At 38.5% G+C, this 21896-nt stretch overlaps 2 protein-coding genes across 5 annotated transcripts in view; both read right to left on the reverse strand.

The window, feature by feature from the left end:
- Nucleotides 1-1114: 1114 nt before the first annotated feature.
- RPL9 (ribosomal protein L9) overlaps nucleotides 1115-21896 on the reverse strand; it is a 457174-nt gene continuing 436392 nt past the window's right edge. Inside the window, exon 7 of the mRNA XM_049631981.1 lies at nucleotides 1115-1290. Coding sequence (XP_049487938.1) covers nucleotides 1130-1290 — 161 coding nt within the window. The 3' untranslated portion in view covers nucleotides 1115-1129. The remainder of the gene's footprint in view (nucleotides 1291-21896) is intronic.
- The window catches only part of TMEM156 (transmembrane protein 156), a 54000-nt gene continuing 33414 nt past the window's right edge, over nucleotides 1311-21896 (reverse strand). The window contains exons 5-8 of one of the 4 annotated variants that reach the window (XM_049631970.1): nucleotides 20945-20992; nucleotides 14773-14815; nucleotides 7076-7178; nucleotides 1311-4239 (exon numbers count right to left, since the gene is read on the reverse strand). In XM_049631970.1, the coding sequence (XP_049487927.1) occupies nucleotides 4180-4239; nucleotides 7076-7178; nucleotides 14773-14815; nucleotides 20945-20992 (254 nt within the window). In that variant the 3' untranslated portion in view covers nucleotides 1311-4179. Of the gene's footprint in view, nucleotides 4240-7075; nucleotides 7179-14772; nucleotides 14816-20944; nucleotides 21029-21896 lie in introns of all 4 variants that reach the window. The other 3 variants (XM_049631969.1, XM_049631972.1, XM_049631971.1) reach the window with 3 other exon arrangements.

Here is a 21896-nt window from a genome sequence, read left to right on the forward strand (position 1 = left end):
TTTCCTGGAAACTGTGTTTAACCATTAATAAATCTTTTTTTTACATTTTTAAAAAAATTATAGGGACATCACAAACATTTTAGTTTGTGATTGTGCATTGAAATGCTCCAAAAGGGGGGATATAAGGTGCAGCTGTGAGTGGTATGATATTAAAACCAATTAACTAATAAGTACCAAGTGTTTAAAATAGTGGCTGGCACATAATTAGTGCTACAGTCGCTCCCACTTATCCGGGTTTCACTCTCCTCGGTCTCAGTTACCGGTGGTCTGGAGGGCAGATGATCCTCCTGACGAATCGCCAGAAGGTCAGAAGTAGCCTAAAACTGCATCACAAGGCCTAATTCATTCATCTCCCTTCATCTCATCAAGGAAGCATTTTATCATCTCACATCACCACAAGAAGAAAGGTGAGTACAGTAAGCTATTTCAAGAGAGGGACCACGTTCTTAGAACTTTTCTTATAGTATATTGTTATAATTGTTCTCTCAGGATTATTGTTAACCTCCTACTGTGCCTAGTTTATTAATTAAACTATGTGTAGAAAGAACATAGTGTACATAGAGTTCGGTACTATCCGTGGTTTCAGGCATTCACTGAGGGTCTCGGAACATGTCCCCCACAGACAAGGGGAGACTACTGAACCATTGTTAATACCCTCCCCAACTCCTATCCCAACATTTGGCCCTTTTGGCAGTGATCGTATGAGCTATGACTGCCCTAAAGCAACTGAAAAAATAGAGCAGATATACATATATATATATATATATCTATATATATATATATATCTTTTAGTGTGAGTAAAGGAAGTCTCTCCCCAAATGCACATGGCTAGAAGTTAGACTTGGAAGTGGAAAATAATCACTTTGAGAACCCCACCCCATACGCTTCCTTAGAGCAAACCACTTCCTGTCCCAACATTTTCATGTAAGGGGAAAATAAACATTTAAAGACAGCTAGAAAGAATCAAGGCTCCATATAAGGATACAAACTGATGCCTGTCATTACCAGATGCCAAATCCCAGAAAGGACTATCTCTGAAACAAGTGTTTAAACGAAACAGAGCAAATTGTCAGTTGGGGGAGGGGAGGAGTGAAGGTTTTTTTTAAGTCACTATTTTCTATTAAGCATTTCAGAGAGAGAGGGGAGAGACAGAGAAGGAGGCTCTGGTTTGTACTAAAAAGGAATTAAAATAAAAAGCAGACTCCAGTTCCCTGGGCAAACGAGCCCTTGTCTTAATCTCAGTTCTGTCACTGACAAGCTCTGTGATGTGAACTTGGGTGAAACCCTCAGCCTCCAGGGCTTCGGTTTTCCTCAGCTGTAAAATGGAGGAGTTAGCCAGATGATCTATAAGATTTCCTACAGCTCAGACATCCTATGACTTTACTAAATAAAATAGATGTTAGATGTTATATTCAGCAGGCAACAGAAGCCAAGTCTGGAAACTTAAGCAGGAAAAGGATATTTTACAAAGATATTATTGGTAGCTCACAGAATCAAAGGGAAGGCTAGAGAACCAGACTCAGAACCAAGGCAGTTTGATGGGAGTTCGGGGTGTGTTGGGGAGTTTAAAAGCAGGAATGACTCAACTCTGCTGCTGGAATGAATAAGCTCCAGTCATTTTTTTTCTTGCCCGTACATCATTGCACCTATAAACCAAAGTCCTGATAAAGAAGGTCAGATTGGTCTAGCTCTGGCCACATGTCATCCGTTGGCTGATTAGCAAGAAACTTTGATTAACAGTCCTATCAAGACATTGTTCCATGGGTCAAAGGCAATTCCCTAAAAGGAAATTGGCATACGGTTATGAAAGAAATATAATGCCTACTGTGTGGCTCTTCATTACAGATGTGCCTGCTTTTGTAATATCACACACTGATACCACTCTTCTGTGTGAAAATAGATGTGCTATTTTTACAGTCCATCTGAAAATAGACATAATTTTGGAGAGAGATAATGATGCCGTGACAACTTTGTGGAGACCCATCATGAAAGTTTCGGCACTGAGACATGCTTAAAGAATAGCCTTAGCACGCCTCAAGAGATTGTTCTGGGGGAAAAACCAAGCCTGTGTTTTATTTTTAAACACATCTCCCTGCACATCTCCTTGGAATTGAGGAGAAACATTCACAGAGGCACCTGACAGTTTTCTTCTTCCTCTTCCATGCTTACAGAGCCCTGTTTGGATTCTGATGGTCAATTCCTCCCCCCTCCTTAAGAACCACTCAAATCATGATCCTGCTATACTAGCCACAAAAGTGGCTAGGTACAAAAGCATATTTTATATACTTCAGTCTAGGACTGAATCTGCATATTGTTCCTGAGATCACAGGCAAATTGGTGAGCTTCTCAGGCCTTAGTTCCTTAGGGACAATGACACCTGTCTCCAGGAATCATTGTAAGGAAGAAGTGAGGCTATCTGTGGCATGTGCCTGACATACAGAGGGGCTCAGTAAATTGTTCTTTATCCAAAAAAATATGTATTAAGAACTTTCTGTAAGCCAAGTATCATGCCAGCTTCCAGGAATATTATGGTGAGCAGAATCAGTCTAGAAAGGGAGATAGACATTAATTGATAACCATGAAAATAATTGTAAAAAGTAGATATTGAAAGGGTTACGAGGGCTGAGAAAGTATATACTTGGGAAATTCCACCTCTCCAGAAAGATCAGAAAAAAACTATCTTCAATGTTGCTTAAAGCCACCTTCTTGAAAAGCCTACCCTGCTTACCCCCAGCTGGAAATGATTCTACTGGCCTGTGAATTCTCAGCAGGAAGCGTGGAGCCTGTAGATGACATTTATCTTACCCTATCTTACCCTTGTGTCTAGCATTATAACTAGGAGTAGTGTATCCTGTCTCCTCTACTAGAGTATAGATTCTTTGCAGGCAGACACCAGGCCATCCACATGTTTGAATGCTTCACAATATCTATTAAAGTCTATTATTTCAATAAATAAGTGAAATTAGCTTTCAGGAAGCTGCCACAATTTAACAGAATTTGAAGCTTAATTTATGCCTTTTGTAAGCCAAGTTCCCATTGATTTCCAAGTCATTTGTCTGAACATAATAGGCAATGTTCAAGGAAACAATAATTTGGCCTATTATAAATCATATAATATCTATCCCTCAAGGAGTGTGATATCCCTCAACTCCTGCTGAATAGTCCCAGACCTGAACTTGACCTATTAATCAAGTTTACAGGGACAATAAAAAGTGAGACTAGTAGAATTCCATTTTCCAAATCTTCAAAACCTAAATGCTATGATTAGAATCTCAGTTTGTGATCTAGAAAAAGAAAGGAGAGGAGAGGAGGAGAGAGGTGGGGAGGGGAGAAGAGGGGATGGGAGAGAGGGAGAGGATACCAAAAAACCCTCTGTATGCTGAATCATTCATTCCTGTTAGTTTGCTTAATATTAAACCTGACCCTGCCATTAAAATCTAGAAATCTTCTCAGAAAAGCAATTTTAACCATATAATGACACCAGGAGATTAAATTCCACCTGAATTCTGGAAAGGTGTTTTTATATTTTTCAATGTTAAAAATCGTCTATATGTGCTCTTATTGTAATTAATAACTACTCTTGACATCAGTGATAGCTATAAATGATATGAACGCTGAAAGAATCAGAAGAAACATTTTGCTATTATGTTTCAATATTCAAGTTTCACTTAGTATTTCACTTAAAGTCATTTGATTTTGGTATCTTTGAATTTTTTAAAGCATCCTCAGTGCCAAAAGGAGACAAAATTTATAAATCCAAACAAATACATTAACAAACAACCCAGGCCCTCTTAAGTAATTTGCCAAATAGAAACAATCCCTCTGTATAGGAAACCCATCAAATCAGAATCTGCAATGTGGGCTAATGAGAGAAAGGATTTTCATCCTTGACCTTGGTTTTTGGTTCCTTTCAATATCAAAATCTTGAGGCCACTGTAGTTGTATAATGATAGATAAACAAGGAGAGGAAGCGTCCCATTACTGTTTTTATGGGTGTCATCAGCTTGTTTTCCATGACTCATGATGGCTTCCTGAAAAAACTCTGGTTTCTTTGATCTCGTGGGCCAAATGAATGCTCTTGAGCCAGTTTTCATCAGCCAGTGACCATTCCTAGTGTTCCCATTGTGCATTCTCAGCTGGACCCATATATTTACTAGTTAACTCATTCCTGAAATAAAATTATGAGTATTCTTCAAAAGGGTTTAGTCCAAATGGTCCGGAGGAATTCAGAGGGATATTCTGAAGATAAAGAGAAAAAAAGACAAATATTATTCATGCAAGAATGTTATTATCTGAAAATAATTAGTGGAGAATAATTTTTAAACCATTTATTAAAACTGTGTCTTATAAGGACACCAAAAATCTTCTCAATATCACTGATTAAGAGCTCTTTCTAATCCTGTGGTAGACAATGGAGCCTCCGTTATAAACCTAGGAAGACAGTGTGGCTAGTGGTAACAAACGTCTCAGCCTAGGACCCAGGAAACTAGGGTCTCCTTAAGCCTCTGTCACCACAGTATGTTTGGGTTATTGTCCTCTTCTATAAAATAAAGTGTAAGTGTTCACGCCAAGTTTCTTTTAAAGAAACACAGAAGTTGGGACTTAATATTCATTCAACAAATACTTATTGAACATGTATTATGTACTAGGCAGAATTTCCATTGAATGAGCTGTCTCTCCATTATGCTCCCTGAGTCCCCTATGAATGAATACCTGTATCATGTTATTGGCACTCAATCTGATTTCTCCACTGACTGCATGTTACTTTGACAATGAGCAGCAGAATTCTTGGCATACAGTAGGTGCTCAAAAAGTATTTGGTGAATGAAAGGGGATCTCTTCATATGAAAGGTTGAACATCCCAGAACGAGGACCAGGATGAGAGATATCAAGCATAATATTTCATTAAAGCAATCACATGATTACATTAAAGTCTACCTAGCAATTTCTAAGCCAACAGCAGACTCTGATTCCACTAAGACCCAAACACTAAGACCTGCTTCTCTCTAGTCCTGAACACAAATATATACTTGGCATTCAGTTTCCAGTTTGACATTTTGAGCCATTTACAGTCTATCCCTTCGGTTGCCTCTCTATATCTGCACTCCACTTCTTTCCCACCCTACAGTTACCCTTGAGGCCAGTCTATATGAACTACTTCAATCAAGCTCCATTGTCCTCTAGCTCTGATTGGGTTTGACCAATGGTAAGTACTAGCACATCGGGGAAAGAGAGAACAGCCAAACTGAGATATTTATTCTCTCTTCAGGGCAATTGCAGGCTGTTGTGTCACTTGGCCAAAAGTCACAGTCCTTATCAGGCAGCCCTCCCCATATATTTTGTGTGTGTGTGTGTGTGTGTGTGTGTGTGTGTATGTGTATGTCTGCGCCTGTGCCTATCTTTCTGGGTTCCTTGCCCCTTTAGTCTTAGGGATAGTAGCAGTGCCCTACTGTTAACTAGTTTTGGGGTGCTGCACTCTCTTTTTGGGTTTTCCCACATCTCGGCTTAATAGACCCTTTATTAAACTCACCTCAAATGATTCAGTTTGAGTATACTATTGGTTTCCTGCTAGAATCTTGACTAATTACCCAAGTGTCATAAAGAATAAATGATCTAGTAATGCACGCGCGCACACACACACACACACACACATTGGACTATTACTCAACTATAAGGAGAATGAAATCTTGCCATTTGCAATGACATGGATGGACCTAGAGAGTAATAATTTGCTTATTATATTAAGCAAAGTAAGTCAGTAGAGAAAGACAAATACCCTATGATTTCACTCATATGTGAAATTTAAGGAACAAAGCAAACAAACACAGGGGAAAAAGAAAAGAGAGGAAAACCGAGAAACAGACTCTTAACTATAGAGAACAAACATGGTTACCAAAGGGGAGGGGGAGGTGGATTGGGGATGGTGAAATAAGTGATGGGGATTAAGGAGTGCATGTGTTATAATGAGCACAGGTGTTGTATGGAGGTGTTGAATCACTAAATTCTACACCTGAAACAAACAAACAAAGTCTAGATCATTTATTCTTATCACCACCAAGGACAATTAAAGGATACTAATAAATGCTAGGGTCTTTCCTCTTCCCTGTTATAATTTTTATATCCCCTACCACAGCTATCAATAGTGCCTTAACATAACAGCTACTTAGTAAATATTTGTTGAATAAATGAAAAATAATTCTAAGAGGGGTGCCTGGGTGGCTCAGTCAGTTTAGCGTTAGACTGTTGATCTCAGCTCAGGTCTTGATCTCAGGGTGGTGAGTTCAAGTCTGCATTGGATTCCATGCTGGATGTGGAGCCTACTTAAAAAATATACAGTGAAACCTTGGTTTGCGAGCATAATTCATTCCGGAAACATGTTTATAATGCAAAGCACTTGTATATCAAAGCAAATTTCAAGAACCATTGGCTCAGTAATCACGTGATGTTTGTTCAGCATCATGTACTACTTGTATTACAAGACATCACTCATTTTTCAAGCGTTTATCAAGTTAAAATTTATTAGAAATGTTTGCTTGTCTTGAGGAACACTCACAGACAAGTTATTTACAATCCAAGGTTTTACTGTATATACATTTGGAAGGCACTTCTGACCATAGTTTGGGATTCAAGCACATGAAAATCAATGTACATTAGATTTATTATCAGATCCTATATTGAGGGAAGTTTTTAATTTCAGTAATTGAGGATCAGTGGGTAGTCTGGCTTTATAAATTTACATTCTCTCTTTTCTCATGTTCTGACTAAAGAACGATTAGCCTCCTGGAATTATGTATGATCCAACCTTAGGAAACAGCCAAGGGATGAGCTGACATCTCAGGGGCACATGTTGTTTAATAGACTAAGAGATTAGTTTATTGGTCCTTCCTAGACCTTGGAGAAAATAGTGATTTTATTTCATGCCATCTAATTCATATGAAGTACTTTTGCAAGTTCATCACCTTCTATCTCCTACACCCAGATAGAAATGAAGTTTGAGGTAAACTGCATCTCCTTGGATCTTTCATGTTTATAACGAATAAAGACAAATCATCAGTAAAGCCCAGTCTTCACTCACCGTGTATACTGATCTTGCAGATGCATCGTGGAAGTAACTTCTAGTTCTGGTATTGGAGGAAGCGCTTTCTTGACCGGAGTCAAGGGCAGTCTCTGCTTGGTCCCTATTTTTTAAGAAGGAAAGCTGTTCTGGTCTGTATGCAGTCAATAGCAATGCAAAAACAGATACAACATTTTCCAATGTACTAAGAGAACCATGCCCTCCATCTAGCAAGGATATTGGTAGTTTCCATCACTTGCTAGATTTCCTGTCTACAACTGTGACACCTTTAACCCATTTCTCTCAACACTGTTTCTTTCATTTCTCCTCCCCACCCCCACTTCCTGAGCACAAGACCTGCAGCATAGTTAAAGGGGGAGCAAAGTAGAGAAAAACATTCTTAGCGTTCAATGCCAAGTAGAAAGAAAAAAACTTTAGTTGGAAACTGACTACAAACATTTCCTTCTTTGCATTTTGTTAAAACAGGTCCCTAAGAAGAATATCAAGGACATCTCTGATTTCAGGGACAATTTTAGCAAGAAGCCAAGTTACAAATCAGATGAATTCTAATCTGTCCTCCTTTTCTAGGACTATGTGACATCAAGTCCTTCTAATATTATCTTCAGCTGACTTCAAGGTAGGAGGTGAAATTTCAGACCCATGGCATATGGTCTTTCTTTCATTCCACTGGGATCTGGGGTCTTGCTTTTCTGGTTTTTATATTGAAACTTGAGTTTTACATAATACATGTAGTTTTTGCTTCACAGATGTCTCTTCTTTTTATACAAAGCCCTGGACATGAATGGAAATGAGGTGACCTATAATTTAAAGAGAAGTTTGAGCAGCTGCTTCTTAAGAAGACAAATCAAAAAGGAAGATTTAAGTGTAATCAACAATATGATGCTTATCAAAGGAAATTTTTTTAAATTTTTTAAAATTTCCATATGCATCAAAAAAAAAAAAAAGAATATGATGCTTCTTATCCATGAAGATGATTAAACACTGGTATAGGTTACCGAAATAGAAATACTGTGAAACCATCTGTCAGAATTATACTCTTTTAATTAGAAAAAAATTTAATAAGACTTATTTTTGTATTTAATTTTCTGAATAAAAAATACAGTCACATGATTAAAATTTTATAAACTAGGGAGGGATATTAGGGATATTATTCCCCTTTACCCCATTTCCTACAGACAGCCACTTTCTACCACATCACATACATAATTCTTTCCCTTCTTTCCTTCCTCTGCCACAGGCAACCAAGGATTTTAGGTTTTTTGTAGATAGATAGATGATATAGATACATAGATACATAGATTTATATGTTTATATGTATGTATATGTTATTTTTATCTTTATGTAAATGATAGCATACTATACACATGTGTGTAGATTTAATGATCTATCTCAGAGATCTTTCCCCATAAATTCTTCCACATTCTTTTTTACAACTTTCTGGTATTCCATAGTGTGGATGTATCATCAAAGCACCTTCCTGTCAGATTGTGTCTAATCTGGTATTGTAAACACACTAGCGATAAACATTGTACATATGTCATTTCTCTCCTATATTAGTAATCCATAGGAGAAATCCCTAGAAATAGAATTGCTGGCTCAAAGGGCTTGTACATTTGTAACTTTGATAGTTATTGCCAAATTACATATCACAGCAGTTGTAGCACATTAGCCTCTTGGTTTACCTTAGTAAAGTATAAGAGTGCAGAGCACCTTCTGCCTCTGTCCACAGAGGGTGATGTCAAACTTCTGGATTTTTACCAATCTGGTAGATTAAAATGGCATTTCAGTGTAGCTTTAATTTTCATTTCCACCTGAATGTAAGCTCAACAGAGATCTTTGTTTGGTTCACTGCTGTGTCTCCTATACCCAGAAGGCCAACATTATTGGCACATAGTAGACATCAAAATAAAAAAATTAAAAAAAAAAGTCTTTTGAAAGAATTTATTCTGAATGAGGCCAAACAACTTTTCATACATTTAAGAGCCATTTGTAGTTCCTTTTCTATAAACAGTCCATTTTTATCCTTTACTCATTTGCCTACTGGTTTATGGTCTTTTCTCCATTAATTATTAGAACTTCCTTATTTACCAGGAAAAATTGCTTATCGTATGTGATGAACTGCAAATAATTTTCCCTAATGGTTTTTACTGTGTTCATTCTTGTAGTCAAATTTATCAGTCTTTTAACTGAATTTTGTGCCATGGATCGAAAGCACTACTTTGTGGTTATAAATGGATTCTACTGTTGTTTCTCCTATTACTTTTATGGTTTCATGTTTACATTAAAATTATTGATGCTTTTGAAATTTACCCTAGCAGTAGTGTGAACTCTGGATTAAGCACATTTTTTTTTCTCTAGATGATTATTCAGTTGTCACAACACCCTTCATTCAGTAGCCCTTCTCTTTCCTACTGATTAGATGTGCCCCTTTTATCATTTACTCAAGTCCTAAACTTTCTAATTTGTCATTAGATATTTTTCTCTACTTATGTACCAGTACCGTGGTGAAACAGATACTTCTCTTCTTTCTTATTCCATGTCAATTTTTTCTTGGCTGTTACTGACAGCCTATTTTTCATCAGGATATTAAAATGACCTTGTTTATGATTTAGGAAAAATTGGCATCTTTATATATTCATCTTCCAATTCAAGAATATAATAGACCATTTGTTATTGTTCAAGTCATTTTTATGTCTCTCAGGAGCATTTTTCTGAGGTTTACTTTAGAAAGATCTTATATGTTTCTTTATATTAATTTTATTCCTATTTTATCTTTTTATGGTTGTTTTAAATGCATAACTGGTTGTATTTACATATATGAATGCCATAGATTTTTTTGCATTTTGTATCCTATCCCTATTGAATTTTATTTTTAAAGAATGTTTTTAAGAGAAATCTGTTAAATTTTCCAGGTACGCAAAGTGATCATTTTACCTTTCCAACTTGTTAACCAGGTATTTCTGTCTCTTACCTAATTGTGTTGGCCAGTACTTTGAGGATGGTGGTAGATAAAGTGAAAATATTGGACATTCTTGAAAATTTCTGACTTTAGCTAGGCATGCTTTTAGTGTTCTAGTAAATATGATTCTGGGTTTTTGAGACAGATATATTTTATCATGTTAAGGAAGTACTTATTTATTTTATTTTGGGGAGTTTTATGAAGGATGGGCATTATTGTGTGTCAAATGCATTTTTTAGGATGTATGGAGATAACCAAACAAATTTTATGAGTGACATTAATAGATATCTCCTAATGGCGAACTGTTCCTGTATTCTTGGAATAAGCTCCTCTTTATCACAGTAGAAGTGTTTATGTATGTATATATACATATATTTTTTTTAAAACTGAGCTACTCGATTATTTTGCTAATATTTGTTTAGAATTTTTGCACAGAAATGAGAAAGGATGAAATATGGCCTTTTGTAGCAACGTGGATGGAACTGGAGAGTGTTATGTAAGTGAAATAAGTCAGACAGAGAAAGACAGATACCATATGTTTTCATTCTTATGTGGATCCTGAGCAACTCAACAGAAAACCATGGGGGAGGGGAAGGGGGAAAAAAAAGAGAGGGAGGGAGGCAAATCATAAGAGACTCTTAAAAACTGATAATAAACTGGGGGTGGATGGGGGTGGGAGGGAGGGGAGGGTGGGTGATGGGCATTGAGGAGGGCACCTGTTGGGATGAGCACTGGGTGTTGTATGGAAACCAATTTGACAATAAATTTCATATTTAAAAAAAAAGAATTTTTGCACAGAAATACATAAGATTGCCCACTGATTTCATTTTAGACACAATCTTTCTTAGTTTTAAATATTACTAATGTTGGGATGCCTTAATGGCTCAGTTGGTTAAGCGTCCCACTCTTGATTTCGGCTCAGGTCATGATCTCACGGTTCATGAGTTCAAGCCCCGTGGCAAGCCCCGCAGTGCAGAGCCTGCTTGGGATTCTCTCTCTTTCATTCTCTCTCTGCCCCTCCCATGTGTGCTCTCTCCCTCTCTCTCAAAAGAAATAAACTTAAAAAAATAAAAAACATTTTAAAATAATAATAATAATGATAATAATAATAAATCTTACTATGTTTATTTCAAAATAGAATTAAGAAGCATCCTTCTTTTCTATGGTCAATAACAGTTTAAATACCATTGGAAATATCTATTTTTTAGAGATCAGTAAAATTCCCCTGTGAACTGCTCCTTCTGTTACTTTTTCAGGGATAACTGACAAATTTTCTATTTATTCTATGATAATTGTTTTGTTTAGATTTTCTATTTCTTCTGGTATCAGGTTTTGTAAATTTTTCTAGAAAATTATTGATCTTAATTAGAGACGTTAAAAAGTAGTAACTACTCTTTAAGGGACAGGAGTAGATGCCTTTTTTAAACCATTTCAACAGATATTAACAACCCTTCCATTCCTGTGGCAATGCTAAAATAACTGCCAAAGTTAGAATTCCTCCTTTAAAAAAAAAAAATATATATATATATACATATGTATATGTATATATATATATATACATATATATGTGTGTGTGTATATATATATGTATACATATATACATATATACATATATACATATATACATATATATATATGTATATATATATATTATTTGAGAGATAGAGGGCATGTGAGCAGGGGAGAGGGGCAGAGGGAGAGAGAGTTAGAATCTTAAGCAGGCTCCACACTCAGTGCAGAGCCCAACGAGGGGCTCAATCCCATGACCCTGGGTTCATACCTGAAATCAAGAGGTGAATGTTCAACCAACTGAGCCACCCAGGTGTCCCTAGAATTCCTTCTTATAGAGTATTTAACCTTCTAAAAGGTAAGTGACAAGGCTTTCCTGACTGGTTAGGACAAAGGTGAGAAAATGAGACCAGTCTTTACCTAGACAGACACAAAACTCTCATTTCCTTGCTCTCTTCCTCAAAGGGCCATTGCACTTGACCCTGTTAGCATCCTTTATTTTTACCTTATTATCAATAAGAACAACCACATCTATGGGGCTAGTTCTATCATCCCCATTTGTCTCACACTGAATCTGTGATTTTTGTCTTTCTAAATATGTGCTTCTCAGAGGTGGGTGTGGTAGGCAGAACTCTAAGATAGTCCCTGAGATTCCCACCCACTGGGGTAATGCTCCATTTAATCCCCTTCCCTTGAGTGTGGGCGGGACCATGAATGGGATGTAGGTTACATTATATGGCAAAGATGAAATTTCTGCAGGTGTATTTAACATTCCAAATCAGTTGATTTTGAGTTATTCAAAAGGGAGACTATTCTGGGTGAGGCTGACCTAATGAAGTAAAAGCCCTTACAAAAGAGATGGGGCCTTCCCTGAGGTCAGAGAGGATCTCTTGTGAGGCTTAAAGAAGAAAACCACCATGCTGAACTATGGAAAGGGTCAGGTAGCAGAAGACTGCAGGTGGCCTCTAGGTCCTGAAGCAGCTTCTGGTAAACAGCCAGTAAGAAGCCAGAGCCATTAGTAAACAACCTCAAAGCAAAGCAAAGCAAAACAAAACAAAACAAAAAACAACATCAAAAAAATGACTTCTGCCAACAACCTAAATGAGCTTAGAAGTAGAGATTCTAGATGACAATACAGGCTCTTCTCATCTTGATTTTAGCCTTGTGAGACCCTGAGATCCAGCAAAGCTGTGCCCACATCTCTGACCCACAGAAAATGAAATAATAAAGGTGTGTTCTTTTAAGCCACTAAATTTGTGGTAATTTGTCACACAAGAGAAAATTAGTAAAATGGTCAACAGAACCTTGGCCTGAAAATCACCAGAACCTGGATTTAAAATGAAGGTTCTAGGGGCACCTGGGTGGCTCAGTTGGTTGAGCATCTGACTCTTGGTTTCGGCTCAGGTCAGGTCATGAGTTTGAGCCCCACATCAAAATAAATAAATAAACTTAAAAAAAAGTTTTTTAAAAAATAAAATGCAGTTAATAGAACTCTGTCCCAAATCTACTGAATTACAATCTCCCTTCAAAATGGTTCAGGAGCCTGAAATTTTACAGACATCCAAATTAATTCTGATGCACATTAAGACTTCAGAATGAACTTGCCATGCAGATAATTGCTTAGACAATCTTTGACAAAGCATCTGATACTATTCAGAAGTTGAGATTTGGAGACAGTTCTTTTTAAAGTTAAAATATCAAAAGAACCTATTCATGAAATTAACTAATTACCAAAGAAAATTAACAGAGCTCTTTTGGTTAGAAAGCCAAACTATTCATCATTTGCTGATTCATTTGGTTTGCTGATGTTGTATAATACGGTGTAAACGTAATTTACTACAGAATGCTATTATCTGTCAAAATGATAGCTAGTTGCAAATAACTCTCTAGTGGTACATTATATTCTGTTTCTCCTAGTACCCAAGGACATGTAACTTATATGCTAATAGGAAAACTTCTGAAAAATTGATAAAAAAGCAAAAAGGTAGAATATATGTCATTTTAATGCCTTCTTCAGAATAGCTAAGATGGGTGGGATATTTTTCTAGTTCTACACTGGGAAATAGAGTTTCTTTCAAACAAAATTAATTCACTAACACTAGTTAAGGCAGCAGAAGCAGTCAGGAATATCCTAAAACTTCACAGAAGTCTATTCATGAATTTGTCAAAGGTCTGAACCAAACATGTCTTTGACTTTTTTCAGGAACCTCAGAATGGGTTTTGGCCTTCCTGAATCTAGTGAACAAAATGGATTTCCAGTGGTAGAAACTTGGATTAAAAATAAAACTCCATGCCTTGTGTTCTTGAATAAACCCTTCTCACACTGGCCATGACAATGTCCACATTGTCTCTGATATTTTTCTTTTTCTCCTTCTTTTTTTTTTTTTTTTAGATTTCTATCACTTTTCAGAAGTGCTTTATATCTATGACATCTGGTTTGTAACTTCAATTCATCCTTCCAAAGTAATATTTGATTCCCACTGAGTAACAGAAACTTGCAAGGTGTTTTCTTCTCTTTGTTCCTGATGATTTTCATGTCAAAGACAAGGTACTTCTCCCACAGCACAGGTACCTCTAAAACTTCCTCATCCTAGCCACGATCTCTTCGCTGCTTAGAGGATTTGTCCCATCAATTTTTTATATTCATATTTCCAAAGCTACCGGTTCAGCTATCCTTGGTTATGAAATTGGAAAGACAAAATAGCTAAAACCAAAACAAAACGAGGAATAGTAAACAGGACTAGGTATCCGTACCATATATGATTCTGTGACCTCTATTTCCCCAATAGTGAATTTATCCAATTTTGTTGTAATTGCTTATTTGTCTGTCTCCTTGTGTGCAAAGACTGTATTTAATGCAGTTATATTCCCGAGAACCAACCTTGCAGTGTGACACATAATAGGTAAAAATATGTGTCGAATGACTGAAAGAATGTCATCTAACTTCTTTGTGCCTCATTTTTCTTAATAAAAGTGCATGGGTACGAGCTGTACAAGAAGTCAATTCTGGGGTGCCTCCTAGGAACTTGGAGATAAGGAAAATAAGATTGTCCTCTGAGAGTTAGCCTATAAAATCAACTCATAACCACAACAGAAGCATTATCTTCAGAAATCATTCCCAGGTCAAAGCCTATTAAATGTTAAAAGTGCTGAGCCATCAAGCTATCCCTAAAATGGGGAAGAAGGCCTTTCAAGCTGTGTTGGCAAAGGAATCTGCTTTAAGACCTACCAAGCAAGCCTTGGCCGTGATTTGACTCCCAGCATGGTTTTGTCTAAGGAGAGAGAGCACACGTGTTAGCTGTCGGAAGTGTTTGGGTCCGTATTTTCTCTCGGTTGTAATACTCATTGTGAATCAATACGTTGGCCTTCTTATAAACCTGTTTTGTGAGCTGGATTACGTAATGGATCTTTTTTGGTGAGCCACCACTGCAGGAGGCTGAGCCTTCAGGCCTGAAGAAAGGCTCTGGACCAGGTAAAGTCACCAACGTGAGGCACCTGGGTTGCCTTGTGGGTGGAGCAGGCATGCAGCCTCAGCTGGCAGTGGGTACTCACACCTGAACTTCCTCGTGACTTCATCAAAGCCAGTGTGGTTGCCTTGACGCTAAAAGGAAGAAACTCAAGGTAAGGGTAATGGAGGTGATAACGGTATATTCTGATGTACTTTGAAAAATAGAAAGCACTACCAAGTGCAAAGCAGAATATTTTTACAAGCCCACTTGAGAGGGCTTGGAATTTAATAGGACCACATTTTGCTCAGCAGGGGTGGGCTACGGATGGCTAACCCTGGAAATGGTGACCTCGGGGCGTCCTTCCCCTCCTTGTACTTTGGGAGATTCGGCCATGACTCCGTGGAGACAATGGCAATAATGTCTAAACTGTTATCCACAAAGTACTTGCTTTCCTTATAGGAGCTTCTCCAGAAATGAAGGAATGCAAGTTAATCTTCACAGATCACTGTAGTCAAGATGGATGCGGAAGTTCTCCGATGGTTTGGTGATTCTTATTCAGTTCTCTAATCTGGCTCTGAGAAAACCTTCCAGTCTTATTTCTTCTTATTGCCCTAGGAATGCAGAACTTCAGCACCGCTATGCACCCTTCTGACCTTTTCATCACATAAAAACATTGGCACTTTTGTGCAAACCCAAGATAGCTAGTTGCTTTTTAGGGCTAATAGAACCAATTATGGTAGCTTAAAATAGATTTCCATTATTCAAGGAGCCAACTCTCTACTGTGTTCAAATCTCCATCTGTTATTGTTAACAGTGATCCTAAAACCACTCAGCTGTTCCAAATCTGGCCAGTGTGAAAATCAAATGAGGACGGGGAAAATACATGACTGCAAAATTACCTAGAATTAACAACTAAAGAGAACAGACAGCTGCCAGTACTCTGAGCCATTGTCTCACTTGCCAGTTTGTTCACACTCCAAGGAATGAAACTGATGAAGTGTTTAAAAGTTATAATTTAGGGGGAAAAAGGTTTTGAAAGGTCTTTGTAAGACAGCTGCAGCCATTCTTTCAACATAGCCAATGTAGAGTTGTATTTATTTAACAAATATGTATTGGGTACCTACAATGTAAGCTGGGGATGCTGTGATGAATATTATCAGGTCGAGTCCCTGACCTCAGGGAGCTAACTGGCTCATGGGAGCCACATCACTCAAACAATAACACAAATATATAAAATAACGATAGTGATCATTGCCACAAAGCGAGATTTGTGGCGTTACGAGGATGTGTGATATAGGGAATTGCCCTGGTCTACAAGGTCCAATATGACTTCCTTGGGGAGGTGTTAGCTGGGCCAAGATGGGAAGGGCCAGTGGGAGGAGGTGAGGTCTGCAGGGAGTGGCTAGTTCAGGCAGGGAAAGTTTGTGCAAAGATGGAGATGTTTATCTACATGTGTTTTATCTTCAGTTCTTCCAGACCTAGCACAAAAGGCTATCACATAAAGGCATTCAATGGATGAACAGATAAATCATCCTATTCTGCCTATAGATTCCTCACACTTAAGAAATTCTTCCTGCATGTAGAGTCATCTTCTGCATTCTGATCTATTCTGTAACCCACCAGATGGCTGCAACCTTTACTGTTTTATGAACCCAAACCCGTAGTTTAGGAGTCGTAAATGCTACAGTTAAGCAAGTAAAAATTAAATTTCCATGTTACTTTGCTTGGTTGTTGGACATCTGGCACGAGTAATTTATCTTCTTTTCTGCTGGAAATCGAAAGCTGCTTAGTCTTTATTATGCTGGCCATAAACAGGTTGCAAATTGTAATTTTACATTGTCATTTGTTTTATTTGGGGGTAATACAAATTACTGGGTCATCCACTTACTTTTGGCATTTAGTAATTCTCTTTCACAGTAAAATTCCATTTTCTTTCCTTCATGGTCCCTAAGAACCCACTCACATTAACTGCAAAAAACATATCACTAACGCTGAAATGTTACTTTGAGGGAGACTCACACTGTCACACACAAGCTCCTACAACCTTATACAGGGTAGAGAAAATGTTTCATCTCGGTTTCCAGTGTTAAATATAAAAACGCAAGGAGAGTTGTGATCTGTGGCTTGACCCAGCAGGAGTCAACTCCTCAGTTCACCATAGCCAGTAAGTGGTGAGCCAAAAAGCCCGCTGGACAAAATTGAGTTTGAACCCTCACTCTGCTAGGAACTGCCTGTAAGTCAGTTACATAAACTCTCTTAATTTCAGTTTTTCTCATCAGGAAAAAAAGCGACATTGTTGTGAAATGAAATACAATGATGTCTGTGAAAGTTGCCTGATAAATGTTTATAGTTGAATCAGGTTTCCCTTCTCCTAAGGCACCGAGGGGTAGAATTTCCTTAACTGTGCTGTCAGCTCTGTGACAGCAGAGACTGCTGGTCTGTGCCCCTGTCCCATCAATGCTTAGCATAACACATGCCCCTTAGTCGGTATTCAGTAGATTTGGGTTGAATATTTGAAGGTGAAGAATTTCAAGTTTTAAAGATTCCTCCATATTCTTTTTTTTTTTTTTTTTAATGTTTATTTATTTATTTGGCAGGGGGAGAGAATCCCAAGCAGGCTCTGTACTGTCAGCTCAGCATCAGACACGGGGCTCAATCCCACGAACCATGAGATCATGACCTGAGCTGGATTGGACCCTCAACTGATTGAGCCACCCAGGTACCCCAAGATTTCACCATTTTCGATGGTCACAGAGGGGGAGATGACATAGGCCACCCCACTGGCCTATGCAGCAGGAGTGAGTAGAAGCTCTAGTCCTAGAAACCTGGTGTCATAGATATTTAGTTATCGGCTATCCAACATGTGGACATCTCAGGGGTGCTCTCAAAGATGCAGGAGGCCAGAGGGCAGATACTGCTGCTTCCTGGCTCCAGGGTACCAATCTGTGGCTTGCGCTCATTCAACCAGATAACCCTCCTTGGGGCTTTGAATCCTGGACAGTGATACAAAACTGAAATGGTCAAAGGGTAGCTCTGGAAGCTCGGAGGGAGTGTTCAGTGGTAGTGATCCGATCAGAGACATGCTCACCAGGCCACTCCCACTGTGACTTTGGCTGTATTTTTGGCTGCCTGGCCTCCCTTAACTCTTGTCTATTTTGCAACCTTTGAGTGCCTAACACGTCTGTTGTTTCTAGGGGTTACCTACTGGTTTTCCAATATGTTTCCTTTCTGGCAACCCAGCCAAGTTGATTGCTATTGTTTGCCTCTGATGATTCAGGTCCTAGGCCACTGCTCCTGCCCCTGACTTTGGTCTCCCGACAGTGATCAACCCTTTAAACACTGTTTTAGGGATACATTTCAAAGTTGCTTTTGCATAGTTCTCAAAATTTCTTCTTCAAGAAGGTCAATGTATTTCATTATTCCTTGATATCCTTAGCAATGCTGCAGAATGAGTTATATGTTCTTTAATGAAGTAGAATTATGTGCCCTCTGATCACTCTCACTTTGTCTTCACCTTTCCCAAACCCCAAGATTCATTTCTTGCTCATCTGCTCTTTCTACTTCATACTCATTTCCCCTCAGGGTTTCTGTGATTTAATAAGCTTTTATTGTGCACAAACTACGTGCCAGATATTATGTCAGGGACAAGGATCCGAAGCTGAATAAGAGAGTCATCACCTGTGTGAAGATAACAATCCACTGAATAAAATGGAAAGTAGATTGATGTCAAGACAGGCAACCTAAGCCATCCCGTTTCTCAAAGCCAGGAAGAAAATATTAGAGACACATAAAAGCTTAGGATTTGATTCTGCGTGCCATCGCTTCCTACAGCAATGAGATATGCTTACTCTCCCAGTGTTTGCTCCAGAGCGGGTCGGGCACTGTGCAATGCCAGGGGCTGGGTACTCTCTCTGTTTCTCTCTCATCCTTTTGAGGGTGTGAGCCTATCTATCTCTGTGTGTACATGTGTAACAACGCTTACTTTGTACTACGTGAACAACTGGAGAGGCATTCACGACGGCAAGCCGCTCTGCCAAATGTGACTGTAGTCACTGCTCCCTTTGAATAATCTGCTTTTTTTTTTTTCTTTTTTTTTTTTTACTCATGTTACTGCTTCTCCAGAGAACCATGCTGGCACATTTTTTCCTTGCATTCTCACTGCTGCCTATAATCCATCATTACAAAGAGAGGCCTTAAAAACGGCACTCAAGGGAGACATTATTTCCTTTCCATTTCTCTCTCAGAAAGAGCAACTTATAATAGGAGAGGAAAAATTGCATTTAGGCTAAAGGATTATAAATAACAAGAAAGAACCTGCTTCTCCTCCCCCCCTCCCCCAACAGCCCTTAAGATGCTAAGCCTCAAAAGGACTCTTGATTTTTTTTTTTTTTTTAAAAGGCCTTCACCCCCTGGCTCGCTCTAAACATTAATATTATATACCTGGTCATAAAGCTAGAGGATTTTTAATGAGAGCTATTAAAGGGAACGGATGCCTGAGACAGTTTCCTCTGGTGAATGAAAATCAAAGGCTCATAAATACAACTTGTGAGGTTAGTCTTGTGGTTAGCTAGTACTTTAAATTTGTGATTCCCCTGATTATATGAGTTGGCAGGGGGACTATTGACTTTTTCTCAGACAAAACTGCACGGCTCAAAATTATGACTTGAAAAGAGTGAGAACCAGGATTCCTAAGGCCCCTGACAAGCTCCGCAGAACTGGGTTAAAACATTCCTGGTATATGAATGTCAGGCCTGGGAACCGCCTAAGAGGAAGAACAGGGGAAATACCATTTCCTTCCTATAAAAATGAATTTTGGCATCTGAAACAACCTTATGATTTTAATTTCATTAATCCAACAAAATTGTCACTGACCACACAAACCACACTGACCCACATTTGGTTAGTATCAAATGATCACTAAGCTAACTGCTTATTATTAGCCATAGGTTAGTATTTTACTGCTCACACCGAGAAGAGAAAGTCTGCATTTTTTTTTTAATTGACTTCTTTAGGTGCATTCATTCCAAGTTTTCCTCAAGCTAGGGGTCCAAGTACATGCTAATCTAAGTAGATAAGAAAAGTCTCAGGAGCACAGTTCCCAGGAAATGCTGGGCACAGATCTGCATGTGGCTGCGATGCAGTTGCAGCGGGGGCCTGAGGCTTTGTTCAGTTTCCTTTCATTTTTGAAAACCGTTTATACACCAGACTTGAAGCTTCCCCTCATCTGACTTCTCACAAAGTATCAGGCAGCCGGCTCACTGGCTAATACGCCAGGAGCTGTAGAAATATCACTCATGATTCTGTGGTTTTCCAAGAGTCGAGGACAGGACGTCTCCCTGATGAAGGAGAGGACTTTGCTCATCTCACATTCTCCCTCTCTTTCTTTTTAATATGACTTGACAGCTTGAATTCAGAAGGAGGCTTCACAATTAGGAGATCGAACCACAGCGTCTGTGCTAACAGCTCCCTTAGCCGCTCTAATTAGGGTTCCCTTATTCCATTTCTGTTTCTCGGGAAAGGACAGGGGACTTTTTAATTGGGGCTATTAGAAGTTCTCTTTACACAATGACACCCTTTGCTAAGTGAAAGCCCTAGCAAAAGCCATGCCCACTCTGCAATTACTCCTTGCAATTCTGAGGAATAATAGTATCTTGTCTCATTTAAAAATAAATCTGAAGCTGATTCCTTATTGCTTTCTCTCCTCTGCCTACTCACATGAATTTCTTCTTGCCAATTAGGCAAACTTTCCATTATTTAAGGAGCTAGTTTTGATCATGACTGTCCCCTGATAGTAAGACATATTAAACTAGATTTCATTTGCCCACAGCTCCTTTTTTCCAGATACAAGGCCAATCTAAATGAGCTCAGATCATTCGATCTTGGGTCTACAGTGGAATGGTGAAGAACTGGGATTTTTAAAGCCATGCTCTGTCTGTACATCATAGAACTCACCTGAAATGACCTGCACGTTCAGTGTTCGCAGTTTCTCAGAATCCTTTCCTTTTAAGAGAACAAATGTACGTTCGTATTTATGACCTATTCCAAGAACAGAAATTAAATATTTAAGTGATAAACAACCACATTCTTAATATATATTCCCCATGTTGACTCAAAGGATTACCAAGGAAAATGGGCCATTCACAACAGGGTCGGGAGCCACGAGACGTTAAGAGCTTTCCTTATTAAGTTATTTTCCATGAGCAAATACAGGTTCTTTCTAAAGCAAGTGGTTTCTCCACTACCATAAATGCCATCATGCCGTCTCCTCTAAGCAAAAGCACCAGCTGTCATTATAGGACGTTATTATTATTTACATTATTATATATACATAGATATGTACAGAATATTTAATGCATCTTGATCTTTTAATGTCTATTTATTTTGAGAGAGAGAGAGAGCACAGAGAGAGAAGGAAACAGAGGGAATCCCGAGCAGGCCCCATGTCATCAGTGCAGAGCCCGACGTGGGGCTTGAACTCAGGAACCATGAGATTATGACCTGTGCCGAAATCCAGAGCCAGACGTTGGACTGAGCCACCCAGGCACCCCTTTAATGCATATTTAATGTCCTAAATGGTGTGATATTTTTTCATTACTTTACATGCTTGGTTTTGTAAGACAAGCCTTCAAAAGTCACTAAGCCTGTCATTTGGGTAGATGTTCATAAGATTTTCACTCCCTACTATTGGTTTCTTTCTAGACATTTTCTCTATCTAGCTACTACTATCTCTCTTTCCCGATATGCAATTATATGGAAAAGCAGATCAAGAAACTCAAAACCATGCACTATTTGCAAATAACATGTTCATTTAAAATAATATTTTTAAAACCAGAAAGACCTCTGAGGTGCCTGGTTGGCTCAGTTGGTTACGCTTCTGACCCTCGATTTTGCCCCAGGTCGTGAT

This window comes from Panthera uncia, chromosome B1 (genome assembly GCF_023721935.1).
Source record: "Panthera uncia isolate 11264 chromosome B1, Puncia_PCG_1.0, whole genome shotgun sequence".
NCBI classification, from domain to species: Eukaryota; Metazoa; Chordata; class Mammalia; order Carnivora; family Felidae; genus Panthera; species Panthera uncia.